The sequence below is a fragment of the Podarcis melisellensis genome, assembly GCF_964234715.1.
Source record: "Podarcis melisellensis genome assembly, chromosome: 2".
Classification (NCBI taxonomy): domain Eukaryota; kingdom Metazoa; phylum Chordata; class Lepidosauria; order Squamata; family Lacertidae; genus Podarcis; species Podarcis melisellensis.
This window is the reverse complement of record NC_138529.1, coordinates 7537473-7559972: the sequence shown is the minus strand read 5'-3', so window position 1 is coordinate 7559972 and position 22500 is coordinate 7537473. Positions and strand designations below refer to the sequence as shown.

The following is a 22500-nucleotide window of genomic DNA, read 5'->3' as shown; positions in this document are numbered from 1 at the left end:
CCTACAATTAACTTAACCAAAAGGTTAGACAGCAATCACAATGCTCTGCTTTGTTTTGTTTTTTATTTCAAGACATCTGGATCTTTGGAGGAAAAGGGAGAGGGCATGGTTTTGAGTTCACAAAAATAAGAGCAATAATAAAGCGTTAGTCTCCAAAAACATTGTTGTTTATTATTTTCAAAGCTTTCTGTGTTAGACTGGAACACCTGTTCCATGCCTGAACCCTCCCCTACTGTGGTGGTAATGGTAGGGATTCTTCACAAATGGTAGCATAGCAAACAGAGCAAAGCTATTTAATTACAATACTTTGTCTTTCTACACGCCTAAGGATTCCAAAGCACTTTACAGACATTTACTACACCTCACAACTTTTCCATTTGTGAGGTAGGTATTTTTAAATATTCCTCACTCACAATTTGGGGTGAGTTGATGTGTGGGTGTTTTTGAGGCAGACAGGTGAAGTTACTTGGGCCAAGCTACACTACCAAGCACAATGATTCATATCTTTGTCATGGCAGAATGCTTTTTTTTAAAAAAATGGAATTTCTAAAGCTGGCCAAGTTTGCATTGGATGCAGTTTGGCACTGGAGAACGAGACTGAAACAGCTCTAGAAGTCGAGAATAAGGAACAGTCCTTACTGGGTGAGAATATAGCTCCTTCTCCATCGCTTCCAATGAAGGCATCTTAACTACGAAAACATGGTTCTGTTCAACACCTGGGGAGTACATCCATTATTGTTTTGGACTCCAGAACTTGAACCAAGAGCTTCAGGGACCAAGACTGGAGCTTAGCCTGGTGTGCTACTTTATGGGCTCAGCCCTCTTCAGGCATAGAGGAGCAATAAGAGTGTGTAACATCAGCCCCTCCAGTTGAAAGATAGCATGAACTTTTTGGCTGGCCAGGGCTCGTATAAATAATAAAATACTGTCCATCTGCCATTAGTCCACAGCTGGACCTTGGGCTTTCTTAGGCTTCAGTTCCTTTCTCAAGCCCTGTGGGTCTAGCCATGTGGCCCTGACATTAACTAAATACTAGTGGTACTACTAGAAGTAGTAAATTCCTGTGACAACTCTTACATCCTTACACTGAATGCTTCCAGCATTCCTTAAACTTAGGAATAGTCTTGTCCGCTATATTGTTGAGTTAATTCCTTAGTGTGTCCTGTTTGGTGTTTGCTATTCAGAGGCCACAAGGAGGAAAGGAATTGAGAGATATGTCAGAACACTTGCTGCATGCTGGGGGCTATTTGAAGACGGCAACTTTCTTATGAGAAAACAAGAAGACATGCCTAAGTGCTTTTTCTCCTTGACAAAAATCAAAGCAGTCAATCTTCACAACACCCTTAGAGGTAGGTACTGTAAGCAGAGAGGAAAGCAACCTGACCAAGGCTGCCCTACTGGAATTACGGTCAGAGCTGAGATTCCTGGGGCTGTACAGTTTTTCATTCCCCCCCCCCCAATAGGTCAGGGCTAGAGCAGCATTATGTGGATTTCTGTTTTTCTTTAACAACAGTGTTTTCATATACAGAAGCCTGGAAGCCTATTTGTACATACCACTGGTTTTTAAGACTCCAGGACTTCCTCCTTATGAGGTAGTTTGCATTAAACTTAGGGGCAGATCTCAAGCCAGCTGCTACATTTGCTAACATTCGCTTCTCTCATCCACCCCCCCCTGCCTGGATTTCACACAGTACTGCACTTAGAAAGCATAACGTACAACCTATAGGATAAACCCACAAGTGTAGTTCAAACTGAGTCAGGATCTGTGCCCTGTGATCAATCTGTTCTGTTGCATCCCTCCAGAAAGCACCTGTTTGGGTTGCAGGAAAAGGAAAAGGAAGGTAGGTTACAACCTCACTTCAAAAGACAGCATAATTGTTATTGTCAATTACACAAACACATGCTGGTTTTTCATTGCCACAAGGGACAAACACCCAGAGGCATTTCAGATGACAAAAACCCCCATATGCTAGCACAAATCCAGTACCACTGTAATAAAGGAGGGGGGATACCTTGCTATAGTGTAAAAATTAAAAAGAAGGGGAGAAGTGTGTTCCAGGCTGGAGGGGGAAAGTGCACAGCCCTTAAAGAACTTAAAAACAAAAACAATTGATGGTGTTTTCCACTACTTCTTAATCATGGGCTAAATAAGCATTCCAGCATGAGAGCACTCAAACTCTAAAGACGACTTTACAAATATTAATGAGAATAAAACCTTTTAAAGGTTTATATAATTGCTCTGCGATGGAGATAGGGGGAATTAATGTTGCTCCATGTTTGTGATGTCATGCTGCCCAAGGATGAAGAGACATATAATTTAAGAATGACCCTTCATTGCAAATTCTTTATCCTCCCAGTTTAAATAATCTGTATGACAAACACACATCCTATCAAGTCAAATGCTGGATTGACCACTAGACTTCTTGGCGAGGTAATGGGTATTAGGAAATTGATGCCATCCACAGCCGGCTTTTGCTGCAAACTTGCAGAACTGGGTGTTTTGGATAAATTTGTTTGGTTTTGTTTTTTGGTCAGAGCATAATCCTGGAGAAAAGGTCTATTTGTACTGAGTGGTAAAGGCACATTCAAACTGGCCTCACTGCTGTACAGTGGTGCCCCGCAAGACGAATGCCTCGCAAGACGTAAAACCCGCAAGACGAAAGGGTTTTCCGTTTGCGAGTTGCTTCGCAAGACGAATTTCCCTATGGGCTTGCTTCGCAAGAAAGCCCATAGGGAAATCTCCGGGGACCTCTTTTAAATGCTGGCGGTGGGGAGCAAAGCCTTCCCCCCCCCCTCCGGCCTTCAGAAGAGGTCCAGGAAGGCCGGCTGGGGCCAAAAGGCTTTGCTCCCCACCGCCAGCATTTTAAAAGCGGTCCGGGATAGCAGGGAAGCGCTTCCCGCTATCCCGGACGGCTTTTGAAGGCAGGCGGGGGGGAGCAAAGACTTTCGCCCCCCGCCGGCCTTCAGAAGAGGTCCTGGACCTCTTCTGAAGGCTGGCGGGGGGCGAAAGTCTTTGCTCCCCCCCCCGCCTGCCTTCCCGGGGGCTTTAAAATCGCCCCGGGACAGCGGAGTCCTCCGCTGTCCCAGGGCGATCTTAAAATGCTGGCGGGCGGCAGCGAAGCCTTCGCTGCCGCCCGCCAGCATTTTAAAAAACCCCGGGACAGTGGAGAAGTCCTCTGCTGTCCCGGGGTTTTTTAAAATGCTGGGGATGGGAAGAAAAGCCCTTGTCCCCCCCCCCCCAGCCTTCAGAAGAGGTCGGGGGACAGACTGTCCCCGGACCTGGTCTGAAGGCGGTTTCCATAGGAACGCATTGATTGATTTTCAATGCATTCCTATGGGAAACCGTGCTTCGCAAGACGAAAAGCTCGCAAGACGAAAAAACTTGTGGAACGAATTAATTTCGTCTTGCGAGGCAGCACTGTACAAAAATTACATCTCTTCATTCCAATAGCACCTGTGACACCAACACAACCACATTGTACATGGCACAGTCAGAGTTGATGTGCTAGAAGGTGGGGTGGGGCGAGGAGAGGAGAGGGAGTGATTGCTTTTTCTCCTTCAACAAAATGCTAAATAATAGGATACCCCTGCAACAAAAGTGCTACTTTGAGAAGATGGACGAATCCCTCCGAAAAAAATGATTAAGAGCTGAATATTTAATATGCAACCCCCCTTCAAAAAAGAGAGATAATAATCTGCCCTAAACCTGTCATTCCTCCTTCCAGAGACATTTCCTTAAGGCAACAATATATTTTCAAACAGAACTAACAGTGCAATAATACACATAACGAGGCTGAAGTAAGCCCCGCTGAGATCAATGAGACTTATTCCCAGCTGTGTATAGAACTGCAACCTAAAACCCTGGCACTGTCCACAGAGCTATGTCAAAGACTTTCAAGAATGTGACCCCTGAGACATTCATCCCAACGTTCAAGACACCAGCACTGAGTTAATATTGCTGGAGGAAAGGAAAGAGCCCCAAAGCTGTTTTATGATGCCCTAAGAACACTTCTTTTTTGAAAGTGGAAGTGGAGATGAAACACTATTGCTAAAACCTCTATATGCTTATACTCAAAGAATCCTTTCTAGGGCACCCCTTTAAAAAAAAATAATAATAATAATCCAGATTGTTCACATTTGGCAAAACTCTCCTCCATTCCACCACACCATTTTTATGCCTTAGTTTGATTTTGTTAAAGCGGAACTTTGTAAAACCAACTCACAGTTTCATGGAAAAGGGCAAAAGGCAGAGGCTGGGTGCGAACTGAAAAAAACCCCAAAACAACTGGCCTAATCTGCTACTGTGGCTTTTTCTGACAGTTTTTACCTACAGAAATCAGCAAGGGACATGGAAATCAGCCCTAACAACCACGAATGTCTGCAGATCACATGGTTGCACAGGAGGAAGAACTGGCCATATACCGTATTTTTTGCTCTATAAGACTCACTTTTTCCCTCCTAAAAAGTAAGGGGAAGTGTGTGTGCGTCTTATGGAGCGAATGCAGGCTGCGCAGCTATCCCAGAAGCCAGAACAGCAAGAGGGATTGCTGCTTTCACTGCGCAGCGATCCCTCTGCTGTTCTGGCTTCTGAGATTCAGAATATTTTTTTCTTGTTTTCCTCCTCCAAAAACTAGGTGTGTCTTGTGGTCTGGTGCGTCTTATAGAGCGAAAAATACAGTATATGGCAATCCTGGTGGGAGGGAAATACAAACATACTGACACGAAGCTAAGGCTAAGAATGCAAAGCACACTTACAAGGCAGAGAGCGAGTCACCATTAAACAAAGGTGGACTTACCTCTGAGTAAGCGTGCTGGGGACTGCATTGTAAGTTTTTATAGAACTTCTACCCTCCCAATAGCAGCACATAAACAATTCCTTTTACCCCCCCCCCCCTTTCTCTCCTGCTATCCCTACTGATGTGTAGCATTAATATATCTTAGCAGCATAAATCTTTTCAAGATCTCAAATTAGAGATGGAGGGAGCAGAGATATGAGGTGTGAAACCTATCCGTTGAAGGAGGGAGGGCACAGCCTGTTTCTAAGACTTGAAAATAATGAGCCCTGGACTCAGCAGGAGGTAAACAGACAGGTTTCTCAAGAACAGTAACACATGTAACGTGCTGTTTGTTTTCACAGAACGACGATTTAAGAAACCCTCTAACAAGGCAAAGGGAAATAAAGTACAATGCTGATGATGCCTGACCATTAAAATGTAACATTGTTTTTTTAAAAACAGAAACAAGCTTCTTTGCTACCTGCAAGTAGTGCTTACTCCGCAAATACTGCTACATTAGCTGTCTGTATTTTTCTCCGTATCTTTGGAATGGATGATGTACATGAAAGTTTGTTCAATGGTGAAGTCGGGTGGAAGGCTGCCTTTGTGCACACCTATATGCTTGCTCATAAGGTTAAGGGTAGAGCTGTAGTGCCCACAAACTGTGCACCGGTACATGAGAGCCCCCGAGTGTGTCTTCAGGTGGCACTTGATGGTGGAACGCCCACGGAAGAACTTGTGGCACACTTTGCACTGATATGGCTTCTCCCCTGTGTGGATCCGCCGGTGGTAATTGAATTCGCTTGTGTGGGCAAATCTCTTCCCGCACACCTTGCAGCTGTACTTACTGTTTCCAGGTTGGCTCTGGAGAGCCACATCCTCACTTAGGAACTCCTCTGTCAGCTTCCTCTTCTGCAGAGCTTGCTGGTGGAGTCGGTCGCCAAAACTGGGCCGGACAAGGTCCAAGCCAGAGCTGCACTTGTGCTGGCTCACATGGTAGCGGTAAGCAGCTTCCAGCTTAAAAGCTTGGCCACAGTAGTGACACCGAAAGAGGGCTTCCTCCATGCTTTGGTGGACTGCCATGTGCTTCTCTAGGAGGTGCCTGTCCACAAAACTGTTGGCACAAACGGAGCAAGAAAAAACAGAAATGCCCAAGTGGGAAAGGGTGTGCCACATCAAGCTGCAGAGATTGAGGTGCCGCTGGTCACACACGCCACATGTTTGGCTTTTCAAGTTAACATGGTCCAAGATGTGGCCCCGAACCATATGAAAATCCTTGGCGAGGGGTTTCCCACAGGTGGCACATGCTAAATCCCCACTGAACAAGTTGACCTTCCCTATAAGCGGGTCACTAGGGTGGATGATAATGTTGTTGTCAAACACCCCTTCGCGGCGGTGAAGGCTGAGCTGCCACTGGGTGAAAAACTTAGTCTCACACATATCACAGGAGAAGAGGAATATCCCAATGTGAGACAGGACGTGGGTGACTCTGGAGTTCCTGTCTTGGAAATGGGTCTCGCAGACTTTGCAGTTGCCAGTCAGGAGGTCCACATGGTCTCTGGCATGTTGGCGGATCAGCTGTATGTTGGGCTCTAAAACCTTTTTGCACACTTGGCAGGGCATGGCCTTGTTATCACGGTTGTCATTCTCAAAGGATAGCTCCTCTTCACTGTCATCGCTCAGCTCAATAACTTCCTCTGCAGCACCTAGCTCCTCGCTGGGATCTTCAAAATGTAGTTCATCTTCCCCCAGATCTTCTAGCTGCAGCTCATCCATCTGCCCAAAGCCCTGGTCTTTGGAGTGATCACTATTGCTAGGGCAGGAGTTGCTGCCTGTTGATATATCCAGTGATGCATCCGAAGCAAAAAAATTGCCTTTGTTGTAATCCCCGTTGTTCTGGAGTTTATATGGATGACATGAGTTGACAGTGGTTTGAACAGCCATGCCGACATTGCTGAGACCAGCCTGTGTCATAATGCTCATGGCACCAGTGAACTGTGCTGGTGATTCCTGTTCTTCGGTTTTGGGAGTCTGCTGGTGCATTAAGTTATGGCTGCCTTCATTTGCAGAATCTTCTTTGTAGCCACCTGGTGCTTCACTCTGCATACTGCAACTCCGCTCTGGTCCCGGGTGCTCCCCACTGTTTCGGATTTCACCCAGGGCATGGTTCGGCTCAGTCGACATGCCAGTTGGCCGGCTTTCACTTGAGACAGAAGGTTGTTTCGTGTTGGCTGAGTTTTCCAAGTCTGGGAATGTGGAATGGCAAGCCTTCAGCAAATCATCCATGCCCAATTTTTCAGCAACCTCGTAAATGACACCCACATTGATCAGGTCTGTAAAGAGCTCTGAGGTATAGACAAAGTTCAGAATCTTTTCAAAGTTGGCTGGAGTAATGAAATCCACCACGTAGGTGCGGGTCACATCCAGACCTGAACTGAGGAAAAGGTTCTGGAAGTAGCCTGCTGCACACGCCAGCACTGCTTTGTGTGCAGGGAAGGTACGACTACCCACCACAATGGTAACGTCACACATAGTCTCTGACAACCGGCATTTGTTAAGCTCCCTCAACAGGTTGTTGGGGTGGTCAGTGCTGTGCAGCTTAATCCTCATGCCCATCTTGACAGCTGCTGAAAACCTCCTTCTCCTGCTCACTTCTTGTTTACTCCTGTCCGTTCCTCAGCTGCACCAGAAGGCCGCTTCCAGGCTCTGAAGCTCACCTGGCAAGGTCTTCTAGAGAGGAGAAAACAAAAGTTAGTTTCTGTTCTTACTGGTTTTGAATGAAGCCCAAAATATAATAAACCTAAAATATTAGTATGCCACCTTGGACATTCTGTAAAGGGAAAGGTGGAGTAAAGATGATTTTAATAAAAAAGAAAACGACATACATTTATTATTTATATTACAAGGAAACATAGCTGCTTTTGACAAAATGCTCTGAGGGTGTGGGGTGGGAAAGAGCGTGGTGCATATACTACAAATTAGAAAGTCAGGATGTAGCATCACTCTGCATAATGTAACATTACACCATACCATTTTCTACATCTACTTATTCACAGTTGTGGGACCAGTTCACCAGCTATCTTTCCATCAGAGATATAACAGTAATTCTCCAAATTGGGGGCAGGGGGAGTGTGATTGCCAGTTCACACCATTCCCTTTCAGGTTGTTCAAAACTGCTATTCCTGTCTATGTTTATTTTTTCCCTTCTAGTCTTTGTCACACTTTCAGAAAACCTCCTTTTTAAAGACACACATTTACTGTGAAAATAAGTTCTACTAACCCCTTTTAACAACTGGACTGAAAGTTTTAAAACTTGGTTGGCAGAAGGCCAAAAGATTAGAAATATAAACTCTCCTCTGCACATTTCCTTCCAGACACAACCTGTTGTCTCTTTGTTTATGAGCCTCCAGGTGGGTTTTAAATTTTAACCCAGCTGACCAACACAAAAAAATGTGCAGTGCAAAACTCATGTTAAAACTCTCTTGTGTTCTTTCCTAAGGTTCTGTGCATTAAGCAAGCAGGCAGGGATGCTATCTTAGTGTAATTTCAAGCACTCTGGGCCCCTTATGCCCACCATGAAAACGAAAGGAAATTCAACTCTGCATCACAGCAGGATGGAAGAACACTTAATAGCTGTTCACTAAGTCAGAAGACGGCTCTATGCCCCTTCTTCATGCAACAACATGAGGTGACAGGGATCTCTTCATAACTAAAGTGAATGATGACGACGATGGACATCATCACTGCGAAAAAAAGGAGATGCAAGTGCAAATAGGTTTGAGGCGCCAGGTTTCTGTCAGGGTTGTGAACACGATTTCTTTCTCTTTTTGGTAAGTCCAGGAGATGTGGAAGTAATGTTAAAACTGGAATGACGGGGAGGTAGCCGTGTTGGTCTGCCATAGTCAAAACAAAACAAAATTCCTTCCAGTAGCACCAACTAAGTTAGTTCTTGGTATGAGCTTTCGTGTGCATGCACACTCCTTCAGATACACGTGTATCTGAAGAAGTGTGCATGCACACGAAAGCTCATACCAAGAACTAACTTAGTTGGTCTTTAAGGTGCTACTGGAAGGATTTTTTTTATGTTTTGGAGAGGGGAGGGTATTTCTCATTTGGCAAGTGGGGAGGAGAAACGGGCCTGGGGGGGCAGGTGAGACCCAGAGGAGAGGAGAGAGAGGAGAGCAGCCCAAAGTGGGAGGAAAAAGAAGTTTGGACTGGAAAGGGGGGGCGAGTGTGGGATGGAGGGCAAGGCGAGGCGCAGGAGGGAGGCGAGGCAGAGCAAGCCCCGTGGGGGGCGAGGGAAGCCGGGCGAGGCGAAGGAGAAGAAGGGGCTCCTCTCGCCCCGGAATGGGGGCCGGAGGGCGAAGCGGAGAAAGGGGCGAGCGAGGCTCGGCCGCCTGAGGCGAGCGGGGCGGGAAGTGCGAGGCGAGCGGCGCCGGAGGGAAAGGAGCTGCTCTGCTCCGGGGAGGCGGCCCCTTACCCGGGAGGCGGCGGCGGCGGCGGGCACCATCCCCGCGGCTCTCTCGCACCTACACAAAGGGCTCCGGCTCCCCCGGCCCGGCCTCCCTGCCCACCCCGCCAGCCCGGCCTCGCCGAGGAGGCGCCGCTCCGGACCCGGCCAAGAGGCTCCATCCGGCCCCGAGACGGCCGGGCCCAGCGCCGCCCCCAGCCCCGGAGGGGGCACTGCAGCAGCCCCGGCTGCAGGGGAGACGCGGCGCGGGGAGAGGCGGCGGCGGGGAGAGGGGATCCGCCCGGCTGAGGAGCGAGCGGAGGGGTCGCGGGGGGCTGAGGGGAGGCGGGAATGGCGGGGGGGGGGGAGAGGTAAAACCAAAAGCAGGCCCGTGACCCAGCCTCTGGAAGGCCGCCCTTCCCCTTCCTGATGTGGGGGGGGACGCACTCTGCGCCCGCTCAGGAGCACTTTTGCCTGCACCCCAGCTTCTTGGCTTGATTAACATTACATGGTTTTTTTTTTAATGTGTTTGTTGGAGAGGGTCAGCGCCGGATTTACGTATAAGCTAAACAAGCTATAGCTTAGGGCCCCACTCTCTTGGGGGCAGGCAAAAAATTCACTATTAATATATTTCTTCTTAATTGTATTTCAGTTCAACAGTTCGTTTAAAATACATATTTTGTTATGGCTTTAGAGACCTATTAGGTCCATAAATTACCATATAGCATATATTCAACACAAAAAACGGTGACAATTTGTTGTTGACAAAGGACAGCTGGACATATAAAGGGCCCCTTTACCTTCAGTATCTTAGGGCCTCATCAAACCTAAATCCAGCCCTGGAGAGGGTTACTGATTTGCTTTGGTTTTGTTTTATTCAGAGGTGGGGTTCCAACATGAATGAAATTTTGGGGGAGCCCAGATAAGCCCCACCCTGCACAATCGATCACAAGACGTGTCACAAACACACACACCATTGGAATGGAAATGCCCATCAACTGGGGGGGGGGACAATATTATATTTGGGAGTGGAGGGACCTCAGCCCCTAGGAGTTGGCTGTTCAGAGGAGTAGCTAGGCTCCCTTGTGTTTTTGGCAAGGAGCTATATTGGTGTGTCCCCCCCCCCCACCAAGCATGTTCACACTCGTGTCTACACTGGCTCCGTCGTGTCCACAGGACGGAAGATGGCAGGCTCCCCAAGGGCGTGCTCTACAGGCCCGTCTCTGCGTTGCAAAGATGTCTGCAAATGTGAGGCTGGCAAGATCAGCCCAGCTGTGTGAGAATCCCTTGCAGATGACCACAGTGCCTGGAGACAGTCAGGTGTGCATCCCTAGCAGTGACCATTGGAGGAACGGCCTCTGGGAGGGGGAACAGACAGAGAAGAAATGTCATGGTGCATCTGCAGCAGCACAACCACACACCTTCATCCGCCCCAGCTGCAACAACACATGTCTCTCCCGTATCGAACACTACAGCCACAGAAGGCACTGCAACCTTCCAACAGTTTGACTTCACCCCCACCCAAAGGCCCATTGTCTCCCAAGACTCATGGAGGCCAACCAGTAATTATTCTCTTTTTGTGTATGTATTCATTGTGTAATGTATTCTCATTTTGTGTTTTTCTGTTGTGAATCGCCCTAGTATCTTCAGATGAGGGGTAGTATGGACATTTAATAAATATAAATAAAAAAATGGTGGGACGCGGGTGGCGCTGGGGTAAAACCTCAGCGCCTAGGACTTGCCGATCGTCAGGTCGGCGGTTCGAATCCCCGCTGCGGGGTGCACTCCCGTTGCTTGGTCCCAGCACCTGCCAACCTAGCAGTTCAAAAGCACCCCCGGGTGCAAGTAGATAAATAGGGACCGCTTACTAGCGGGAAGGTAAATGGCGTTTCCGTGTGCTGTGCTGACTCGCCAGATGCAGCTTGTCACGCTGGCCACGTGACCCAGACGTGTCTTCGGACAGCGCTGGCCCCCAGCCTCTTAAGAGAGATGGGCGCGCAACCCTAGAGTTGGACACGACGGGTCCGTATGGGCAGGGGTACCTTTACCTTTACCTTTAAATTAGAAATTGGGTTCCAGCTTAAGCCTTGGCATGGGAACGGGAGCTGTGCTGCCGAAGCCCTAGCACAGATAACTGAACCCCAGTTGCTGGATGTTTAAAAACTTTTCTTCTTCCTCTTTTCTTTTTACATGTATATCCTGCCTCGCAAGTTGCCACTTTCCTGGAGCTCAAGGTGGCGTAATGTGGTTGTTGAAGATTGAAAGGTGTTTGTTTGGTTGTCAGATTAAGCCTGGGGAACAAGGGAGCAGTTAGCTGTGCAGTAGAGGACAATGCTCTCCATTGGTGGTGAAGAAATGGTGTCCAACCCAACAGGAAAGGGGTGTTTGAAATCCTCTTTGCTAAAATGCACACCTGCAAATTCTGTCCCATTCTGCCCACCTGGAAAAAAGTGATGTATTTCATAAACTTGCGCATTTTGGATGAAGCACGCAAACAGCTCATTCCCTGGATGTTATGTGCTGCTTCTCACCTTACGTTTATGTAGGTGTAGGCCATGCAGAAAGGGATGCGGGTGGTGCTGTGGGTTAAACCACAAAGCCTAGGACTTGCCAATCAGAAGGTTGGTGGTTCAAATCCCCGCGACGGGGTGAGCTCCCGTTGTTCCGTCCCTCCTCCTGCCAACCTAGCAGTTCGAAAGCACGTCAAAGTCCAAGTAGATAAATAGGTACCGCTCCAGCGAGAAGGTAAGCGGCATTTCCGTGCGCTGCTCTGGTTCGCCAGAAGCAGCTTAGTCATGCTGGCCACATGACCCGGAAGCTATACACCGGCTCCCTCAGCCAATAAAGCAAGATGAGCACCGCAACCCCAGAGTCGGTCACGCCTGGACCTAATGGTCAGGGGTCCTTTTACCTTTACCTAGGCCTTGCAGAACATGTTTGTGTGTGTGGAGTGTGTGTGCATGCACATGACAAATCAGGGATGGTCCAAATTGTGTGTGTGTGTGTGTGTGGTCCATGTGGTGCCGCCAGTTTCTATGGTGGCAAAAATGTAAAACAGTAGTTAACTACCGGTAACTACTGCCTAAGGCAGATCCCAGCACCCTGCCTAATGCCCAGGACTTTGGTCTAAGCAAGACTGGAGAACTTGTAACTCACCAGATGTAACCAACTCCCATCATCCCTGGTGGGGCTGGTGGGAGATTGAGTCCAATATGTGGAGGGCCTCAGTTTCCCTTGCTTGATCTAAAGGAGTGTGATGCAGCTAACCAGGTCCAGGCATTGTCAGTGCCTGGATAACAGATGGCCTGAGGACCCTAGCTGCACTGCCTTGAGTTCTACTGAAAACAGGCAGAAAATGAATTAAAAGTGGCCATGACACAAGTGCATACATAATAGGGGTATAAAGGTTCTAAGTTTGAGGTGCAGAGGCTTGGCTTGCTATATGAAAGTGAGAGACACAAGGAAGGTGTTTGAGATCAGCATGCACACAGCACCAAAGGAGTGGGACTGACTGCAACTCACCTCTGCCATGTGTCTGCACGGTGGAAAATGTGCTTGCCAGTGGAAGTGCCCTACAGTATTGAATAACACTTGTAAAGCTATAACAGGCTCGTCCATCAGGTAGACGGTGATTTACCGGTAGATCAGTGCATTTGTGGTAGATGATTGGTAGATGACTGGCTCCCATAAAGAAAGCTCAACATTTTTGCCTTGCAGCCCTAAAAAATGTGCAGATATCATGCACATGCAGCCCACTACCAAAATCAGCACAATCGCTTTTGTGACTTTTGTGATTTGTCCCCACAAAACACTTCATCACAGTTTCTTCCTATCTATTCAAAGGGACTTTGCTGCATGATACCAAATGTAACAATTCACTGATAAATGTATCTATGTACTGGCTCACTAGGAAAACTTCAGAAATTCATATAGACATGTGAGCTCAGCTACTCAGCAGCCCCTCTGCCTGAGTGATAATCCCTGGCATCCTGATACCTGAGTGCCAGACAGGTAGCCATTCCTGAAATAACAAACAAAAGGATGCGATTAACTTGGCTGGGAAACAGGGAAATGTAAATATCTTTTTTGTTACACTTGATGGGTGTTTGGTGGAGGGCAAGGAGAACCATTAATGCCACCAGACCTCCCCTTTCATGATGTAACCGTGATGTATGAGTGATGTAGTTTGGGGGGTGTAACATGGGGATTAGCAGCTAATAAAAGTTTGGGGGCTCTTTTGTTTGGGGCTTCCATCTTGTTCCACCTTGTGGCAGGTGGGAGTCCTGTCGCAACAGTCTTCAATAAAGACCAAGCCTACTGGCTGCTGTTTTGCTCTGGTATTCCTGGCTGGTGTCCTTGTTTTTTTTGTGTTTTTGTGTTGTTTTTTTGTCCAAGGGAGCCCTCAGATTTTTCCGTTAACAACTTGAACCCCCCCCCCCCGAGAAACAGGGTTTTCCTTCCTAAGAAAAACTCAACAACTTAACAACTTTGAACCCCTCAAAAGGGGGGGAGATCACTGCCAGTCTTTAACTCTGTGAGTAGATTGCAGTCTCTTGGGAGTTGGCCAACCCTGAGCTATAAGATACATTTTCCATATGCAGCAAGCACTATTCTGCAAACTGGATATGCACAGTTGCCAGGTATGCTTCACTGTTAAGGAGAAATTCAGTGTGAACCCTCAATCGTGTGAATTGAGGGGCAGAAGTGTTTCCGCATAGAAAGGAAAGACTGCACCACACAGTGTGAATTATGAAACTAGAGCTTCCGTTTGCAGCTGTGGCACATGCTCTTTTGTGAGATAGTTTTGGCTTCCATAGATATGATTCAGATTCAAAACTCACATTGGCTAGAATGTATGTTTTCTGTTGTTAGCATCAGCAACAAAGAATGTTGCTGAAATGTGCATTTATTGTTGCTGCTGCTGCGGATTTATTTTTAGAGTACTTCAAACGTACCACGCATGCAATCCAAACAAAGCTATGCAAACTTGGAAAGAAACAGTGTATTCCAAACTTGGACTGGACCTCAAGACAAGTCTTTTAAAACTGAAGAATGCTGCTTTCCCCACTCTTTTCCCCCTCAACCTAATGCATGTCTGTCTATCCTGAAACAAGTCCCATTGAGTTCAAAGATATTTCTTCTACATAAATAGGCATAGTTTGCAGTCTCAGTAGGATAGTCCTATAGATTCAAAAGAAACATTTCCCCTGATTCTGATAAGGTAGGGAAGTAGCCAGTGCATGAGGAACTTGCCTTGGGAAATCCAGTGTGGTGTAGTGGTTAGTGTCGGACTAGACCTGGGAGACCAGAATTCAAATCTCCACTCAGCTATGAAGCTTACTGGGCCACTCACTGACTCTCGGACTAATCTACCTCACAGGGTTGTTGGAGGGATTAAATGAGGGGGATAACCATATATGATACCTTGGGTTCTTTGGAGAAAAGGATGGAATATACCATATTTTGCTCTACAAGACTCACTTTTTCCCTCCTAAAAAGTAAGGGGAAATGTGTGTGCGTCTTATGGAGCGAATGCAGGCTGTGCAGCTATCACAGAAGCCAGAACAGCAAGAGGGATTGCTGCTTTCACTGCGCAGCAATCCCTCTTGCTGTTCTAGCTTCTGAGATTCAGATTTTTTTTTCTTCTTTTCCTCCTCCAAAAACTAGGTGCGTCTTGTGGTCTGGTGCGTCTTATAGAGCGAAAAATACGGTAAATGCAGTAAAAAGCCCTCTCAACCCACCATCCAATCCTGACAACGGGGAACTTTAAAAATTCTTAGCATAATGAGCACTCTTGTCTCCTTCAGAAATGCTCGGATGAGTAAAAGTCCTCATTTTAGGTAGCATGATAAGCGCTTCCCGAAGGTGCTTTGATCATTATACTGTACTGAAGCAGCTAGTCGCTTAATTTGACTGGGGCCCTCTTATGTAACCAAACAATTCTGCAATATAAAGTTAAGCACACAAGATGGCAGTCTCCCGTCAGTATCCAGAGAACCTTATTTTCCTAGTGTGGGAGCAGCAGCCTGTGTAAATTCATTTTCCTGCAAAGTTTTCTGTAAATACTGTCCCCCCCCCTTTTTCCCCATCACTCCCAGGGAGGTCTCTTGGATTTTAAGATGTAATGTACCTTTTCAGATAGCGGAGACAGCAGATAGGCATTCCCCCCCCCCCTGTTAAATTACCCTTGTTGCTAATTCAAAATAGGATTATTTATTCTTTCTGAAGTCAATTTTTCTGAAGTGAATGGCTTTTGTGCTACAGGAGGGCAGACAAAAGCAGAATTTTCTATGGGAACTGATGCTTCTGATGCACGAAAGAAACAACTCTGTAAATAAGCAGTGTGTTCTTTGATATCCATGATTATTTTATCATTTGTCTGGACTTATTTCAAAGCCACAAGCTTTTTATATTTTCCTTGCCAGTTGATTTCAGCATAAATACTGATGTGAAGAGTTGCACTGGGAATGCAGAAAGTTGTGTGAGGGGGAAGAAACTTGGAACCATTTTCACTTACAAGTGTTTAATTTAAATGTTTTTTAAAGGGGGATGGAAATGGAAAATTGAAGTGAGAAGAAACAGTTCCATGGAAATATATCCAAGAGGGGACTATAGTACATTCAGTTCTACTACTTCACAAACACAAGGTTCTCAAACTACCTGTAAGCTTATCACTGAGAATGTAGACCTCTAATGGGTGGACTCTAGAGCCAAGTGAAAAAATTAAGATTTTAATGTCCTGTGCTTGCTGAATTTGTTGTATAGAGAGGCGGGTGCCAGCGAGCTGCCTGCCCAATTTGATGGATACATTTTAGAGGTTTCTGTACTGTGGAATCAAATATAGTATGAGGAACCCTTTCCACAGATTCCATGTTTTGATAACTTGCTCACCTCAGCTTACTCTTTAATCCTTACTACAGATCTGTTTTCTTGTGCCAAGTGAACAAGACACACCAAAGCAGACAAGATTAGTGAATGCACATAGCAAGGTTTTTCTCAGTTTGGATTGATGCTAGGTTGGAGGAAATTGCATCAAAATGCATCACTTTCATAAGAAGTGACAGGATAAATACAGAATAGATATGGATTGTAGCTAACGTCATACGTACACTGCTTCCCAAAGCAGTGGTGGGAGCAGACTGAATACAGACTGCCTACATGGCTCCTCCAGAAATAATTAAGTTAAAAGATACATCTAATAGCGTGATGTACCTCACAGCCCAGGCAGGCAAATAAAAAACAGCATATTATGAGATATACTGATATGCATTAAAGAAATAACAGTAATACAATTGTAATTAGTGAATCATACTTAATTGAATTACCTTACATAAAATGCCAAACAAAATAAACGGGAGGAACAAAAAGAACACACTATTAATTGTGATAGAATCACACAGCAAAATAAGATACTGTAGACTACTAAATATGCATATTTTGCCGTGTGCGTTAATTTTATGTAAAATGAACAGTGGTAGAATGTTGAACATAAGGGCTGTTTTGCAATTATGGTAAATCTGCAAAGGTTGCTTTCAATCATTATTTTGTGCTGTTACAATGCAAATGCATGAAGCCACCTTATGCTGAGTTCATCTAGCTCAGTACGGTAACAATTCTGACCACGGGTGTTTAGCACAGGACAATTTCCTCCACAGACAGCAGAGAAGAAATGTGTAGAGTAATTTAAAATGAATTCCGTGATAAATGTTGAAGGCTGATGTGTCTGGCCACTGCTGGAATCCGAATGCAGGACTAGAATAGAATATTAGTTTGTTCCATCAAGGCTTTTGGATTCTGATATTATGCATGGCTGAAGAAGGCATGAGGAACCTGAACCACTCCACTGCTGGATCACAACACCCATCATCCCTGACTAAACTGGCTGGGGCAGGTGGGGGCTGGAGTCTGACAACATCTGAAGAGCCACAGGTTCTCCGTCCTTGGAAAAGAAAAAACCTCTACCCAGGCCCAGGAACAGAATGAGGTTAACTCGAACTTCGGAGCCCAGTTCCAGTGAATTAACTTTCAGTGAGGCTGCATTTTAGCAATTCCACCTATCTGGCTCAACTTCCAAGCAGGTCTGAGGCCATGTCCATCTCATTTGAAAAAATAATTAATTGGAGAACAGAGGTGCAGAAAGGGGTAGACTGTGGCGCTGAGGAAGCTGAGGAACTTACAGTTGGGGAATGTAAACACATGAAGAAGCAGCTCAAGAGGCAAATTTCTAGCTGACACTGTGAGACCAAGGAAGGTTCTATCCTGCTAACCAGGATTCTATAATATTCTCTGAGTGTTTCAGTGCTTCAGGCAGAAGCATTTCCCAGCCATCCGCACCCGAGATAGTTTTCAATCAGAAATACCGGGGATTGAGCCTGGGACTTTATGTGCACAGATCATAGCTTTTTATGATTGAACTATGCCCAGACTCTCATCAACAACTTGCGCTGTAGGCCAGTAAGTTACACCATTTTAAACTGTGTTGGTTCGTTTTGTGACAGCAGAATCCCCTCCACAATTTTATTAAATATCAAACAAAGAACGAGAGACACACAGTGGCAGGTCATAAGTAAAAACCCTGTAATTGTAGAAGATTTTGAGGTGTTCTTAATCTGTGCCACAAAAGGGTGGGCAGTGAGGGTGATTTTAATTGTGGCATAGGAGTTTTCTGCAGATCAGATAAATATGTACACAGAGGGACAAAGCACCATGGGGAAGGGTTACTTTCAAAATTTCCAAACAGTGAACACTAGAGAGTTACAGTGAGGAAAAGGCTGGAATAAAGGGCAGAATCAAGGAAAAGAACATGGCAACAAGGAAGCACAGGACAATATGAGGTCTCCATAGTACATCGAAGGGTTCTGGTTTGGTTGAGAGTGTGCTGGGCTTTGGTGGATGAAATCAGCTTTGTGTTGGTTTCTGGAGGTCCTGCAGACATTGTGATTGTCCACACTCCTACATGGATACCTGTATGAGAGATCAAGGGGGGCAGAGAAGGCTGAAGTTAAATTGGTTCCAACATTCAGCACAGTTCCCTGTCTTGGAATCAGGTCTGGGCATGGAAGAAAATGGCAGGCTGGAATCCAAATAGCTGCTTGAATTAGGGGTTGCACAGGTGATTTTTTTTACTCTCCCATTTCAACAGCTGATCCCCATCCCATACTACCAACTGCTTGGGAAATGTCCATCAGTTTCAAAAGTAGCTGTCATGTAACATGGGTGGGAGAGGCTGGTGTTAAAGCTCTCTCAGTTTCATGGAAAGGCTTTGTGGTTCTTTGGGCCCAGGCAAGAAATGTTTAGAGTACAAGGAAGTAAAAGATAAAGGAACCCCTGACAGTTAGGTCCAGTCGTGGCCGACTCTGGGGTTGCAGCACTCATCTCGCTTTATTGGCCGAGGGAGCTGGCGTACAGCTTCCGGGTCATGTGGCCAGCATGACTAAGCCGCTTCTGGCGAACCAGAGCAGTGCACAGAAACACCATTTACCTTCCTGCTGGAGTGGTACCTATTTATCTACTTGCACTTCCATGTGCTTTCGAACTGCTAGGTTGGCAGGAGCAGGGACCGAGCAATGGGAGTTCACCCCGTCATGGGGATTCGAACCGCCGACCTTCTGATTGGCAAGTCCTAGACTTTGTGGTTTAACCCACAGCGAGCTTTTGTGTTTCACTCAGAACAACACATTTCCAATGTTTTGTTTGTTAAACCAAAACTATTACTTCAGTTTCTCTACTGGAGCAAGAATTTCAATGGCACTTGCTCAAGATTAAGCAGTTTTGTATCAATGTTCCAGTGGGGATGGCTGCTTTTGGAACATAATGTTCACACCTGATCTGTATCCTACAGGCCCATGCTACTGCCTTGTTCAGCTTTTGTTTATTCCTTAAGTATGTGCAACTGTGAGATCAGCTTGGCAAGCCAAATTTGCACACCCAGTGTGGAAACGTTATTATTGATGAGAACTAACAAAGCATTGGTTCAACGATTGTGTCCAAAATAGTAGCCAAGACTTTTAGATGGGTAATTTAAAAATTCAGATTTCAATCTGAGCTAGAGGGGCATTTAATTATTTTGTACAGGTTTCTGTAAAAAAAATGCATAAAAGACAATTGCATCTGAGTTCAGTACTAATTATGTAATATTAAAGACAGTGAGACAGAGGGGGGAAGGGGGGGAGCAAACTATATTATTTACTAATCTTGGATCTGAAATATTTTAAAAAACTTGGTTATTGCCTATTCTATATTATTTTAAAAATCCTTTAAAATATAGCAACCATTTTTTACATATTTATAGAGAGATTCCTGCTGCTTCATGGATTGCACAGTACACAGTCGCTTCCAGGTAATCTCATTACTGATTATTATTATTTGCTTGCATACAATGTGACATCAAGCAATTGTTATCTCACACTTCCCAGTGCATTTTCACATGCCCTTCCTTACTTCAAAAGGCCTAATTTCCTCAGAATCAGGTTTCTGGCACAAGAAATCCACTTTGTAGAACATGCATTTGTGTGTGTATGGTATTGAATTCCACCCACAAAAGAGCAACAATCTGGAATTGACCTTTGTTACTTCCACTGCCATCTGCAATGTTGGCAGGATGGAACATGGAAAAAGGCCACCACCTGTTGCATCATTAGATACATCAATGCTTGTTTCTAGTTCTGAATGGCAATGAAATTTGCATATTTTATGGATTTTACTAGTTGCTGAATACTGTGCCTTATTGTCTTATTTTGGCTTTTACCTACGTTGGGTTCAACCTTAGACAGAGAAAAGCAAGACACAGGTTATTAAAATACAATTAAAAAAAATTAGCTGCATTTCAGACTAGAAAGTGTTTTGACAAATTATGTGCCGCTGAGTCACTGTCTTATTACCAAGTGACTCATAACTGAATTTGAATTCATGAACTGACTTCACTGCATTGTTAACTCTGTTTCAATTGTGTTTGTAGTGACGTGGGAACAAGGTCTGAAGTGTGAAGCCAATGATATAGCCATTTCACACATGCAGCATCACTTAGGTATTGCATTCACAAACATTATACCAACAACATACACCCACATGCTAACAGTGTTCAGTTAAATATATAGAATTCTTGTAGACACACACAGAAGCACAGGAGCCAACTAGCAGAAAGTAGTGGGCATAGTATTGATTCATCTGTGTGAGGTTCCCAAAATGCTTGATTTTTCTGTATCCTGAAAATGCATAGCAATTACATTTGGAAGTTAGTGGCTCTGAGGGAAAGCATTGTTCTACAGCCTAAGTGCCATTGGCTTATCAGCAACAGCATTGAAATTACATCACAAATTCATAATCATGGAATAACTACTGTCATTCACCAAATTATTGGAACTGAAGAGTTAACAAAAAAGGAGGTCACATACCCATTCACTATGCTAATTGGAGAAATGGCATCAAAAGGAGTTGCAGTTGGCTGTTAACAGCCTGATGTAGATGGTTAATGTTTTCCCAGATGGCTGAAAAAGCAGCTTTGGCATATAACATAGTCCTCATGTAACAGAAGAAGGAGGGTAGTTTTATGCTGCAATAAGGACTTAACGGCCAGGGGTCCCTTTACCTTTAACTTAAAGACATGTACCTTTCTCTTTTATTTTCTTAACCAAGTTGGAAAGATTGCCTCCTGAAAGCCACTCCTTGATCAATTCCACCCATTTTATGAATGAAATGATACAGTTAAGAGAAGAGGGTAAACTCATTTTAAAGACACAAGGGGGGAAAAGCTATGAGTTTACTCTCTCTTACTAGCCATACCATGTCATAAGATTTCTGAAAATAATTTCATGACCACTTCTTGTCCAGTGCTTTCTTCCAGAAAAGTGACTGGGCTAACCAATTCTGGTGTAACTTTCCCACTTGTAAATTGCAATCTTGTGAACCCATCAAAGTTGGACTTGTCATGGTCTCTATATCTACATACAGCAACCTATCAAAGTAGCTTTGTTCCTTGTGTGAGCATTTCTCTTTAAATATCCTTTTCCCCTGCTCCTGTTGTACTGAATAGATGGCATTAGTGCCAGGTTTGTGGCATCTGACTTGCACTGGGAATGCCTGGAGATCAACATATTGTTCTTCTGTGATGAGGGGCAGGAATCTACACTTCAACTTAACGACAAAAGAAAAATGTATGAGCAGTTGTGAGTGCACTTGCATTTGCATTTGTGCATGTGTCGGTGAATGTGTGTGTGTGTGTGTGTGCGTGCGTGCGTGCATAGCAGTATTTCAAATAATCCCTCTCCCTTATAGTCAAGTTCTGGGTCCCTTCTTCCTTACCTCATTCTGCATTCAATGAATACTTTAGGTCACCAAAACCAGTGAGTGTTCCCTTATTGACATCTGTGGGATTATCTGAAATTAGAGAACGAAGCAAGTTAGTTTTCCCCAGAGCCATTTCTGTTCAGTCCCTTTGGTGGGTACCACATCTTCCCTCTAACTCAAAGGTAACGACATCAAAGGATTCCTGTCTTTACAATCAGTTAACAATGGCAGAATTCATTTCTTCATTCAACTCTTGAGTTATGAGTGAATAATATTTCCATTTCAGACAGTCATAAATAACCACTATGGGCACATGGAGTTTCTTCTGAGAGTATATTGATTCAGACATGCATTAGCGATGGGACACATCTCACTCCTGTTGTTACACCTCAAATGGTGGTCATTAAGATGGAAGGTTCTATGAGGAAAGCTGAAGGAACGAGTGTGCTTATCCTGAGGACCAACTATGGAAGGTGGGGAGGGAAGAAACAAGCTACAGCCAGATTCTGTTTCTGCAGTTCCATTTGTCCAGGGGTAGAGCAGACCAAACAAGAAACAGAAATCACCCACTACAAATATGACAGTTTCTCCTTCTTCCTCCCTTACCCTTGTTCTTTGCTTTCCTTTTAGCTGTAGCTGCTTTACCATGTTCCACCTTCTCCACTGCTGTATGATCTAGTTTAATGCAATCTGAAAAGATTAAGCCCTGAATATTGGCCCTTAACCACCAAACCCACCAGGTAATTGCTTTTTAAAATGAAAATTCAGATGCCCATGAAACTGCATTCTAAAACTAATGCCGTGTTTTGGGTTTTTCCTCCTTCGTTTCCACAGAACTGCATCAAACACACAGCCCTGCCTAAGAATTAGAAAGTTGAAAGAAGGAACCCTTACCGTACTTTCCAACTAAGAAATCTACCAAGAAATCTATTGAAGCCTATCAAGATTTTCAAGGAGTGTGTTTGAGTGTGGAATCTCTTGGCTTACACA

The 22500-nt window shown here is 45.0% G+C and overlaps 2 protein-coding genes and 2 long non-coding RNA genes across 6 annotated transcripts in view; 2 read left to right on the top strand and 2 right to left on the bottom strand.

The window, feature by feature from the left end:
- The window catches only part of LOC309363003, a 227142-nt gene that overhangs the window by 168281 nt on the left and 36361 nt on the right, over nt 1-22500 (top strand). The gene's annotated exons all lie outside the window — the stretch shown is intronic.
- Nucleotides 536-9373, bottom strand: ZBTB39 (zinc finger and BTB domain containing 39). Of its 3 annotated transcripts, XM_081898645.1 has the most exons (3): nt 9256-9373; nt 5257-7502; nt 536-1810 (listed from the first exon to the last, which is right to left on the bottom strand). In XM_081898645.1, the coding sequence occupies exon 2, from the start codon at nt 7389-7391 to the stop codon at nt 5292-5294; it is 2100 nt and encodes a 699-aa protein (XP_081754771.1). In that variant the 5' UTR covers nt 7392-7502; nt 9256-9373; the 3' UTR covers nt 536-1810; nt 5257-5291. The 3 variants fall into 3 exon arrangements, with proteins under 3 accessions (XP_081754771.1, XP_081754770.1, XP_081754772.1); XM_081898644.1 differs by lacking the exon at nt 536-1810 and having other exon boundaries at nt 4783-7502; XM_081898646.1 differs by lacking the exon at nt 536-1810 and having other exon boundaries at nt 4783-7505; nt 9256-9362.
- On the top strand, nt 8514-22496 carry LOC309363020. The gene is made up of 4 exons (XR_014165162.1): nt 8514-8605; nt 19517-19564; nt 22141-22250; nt 22345-22496. It is a non-coding gene; the product is annotated as an uncharacterized lncRNA (long non-coding RNA).
- TAC3 (tachykinin precursor 3) overlaps nt 17779-22500 on the bottom strand; it is a 28721-nt gene continuing 23999 nt past the window's right edge. Inside the window, exons 6-7 of the mRNA XM_081899059.1 lie at nt 21526-21600; nt 17779-18189 (exon numbers count right to left, since the gene is read on the bottom strand). Coding sequence (XP_081755185.1) covers nt 21527-21600 — 74 coding nt within the window. The 3' untranslated portion in view covers nt 17779-18189; nt 21526. The remainder of the gene's footprint in view (nt 18190-21525; nt 21601-22500) is intronic.

Bases quoted from the DNA above. Each gene is read 5' to 3' on its own strand.
- ZBTB39 (XM_081898645.1), bottom strand. From the start codon at position 7,391: ATGGGCATGAGGATTAAGCTGCACAGCACTGACCACCCCAACAACCTG.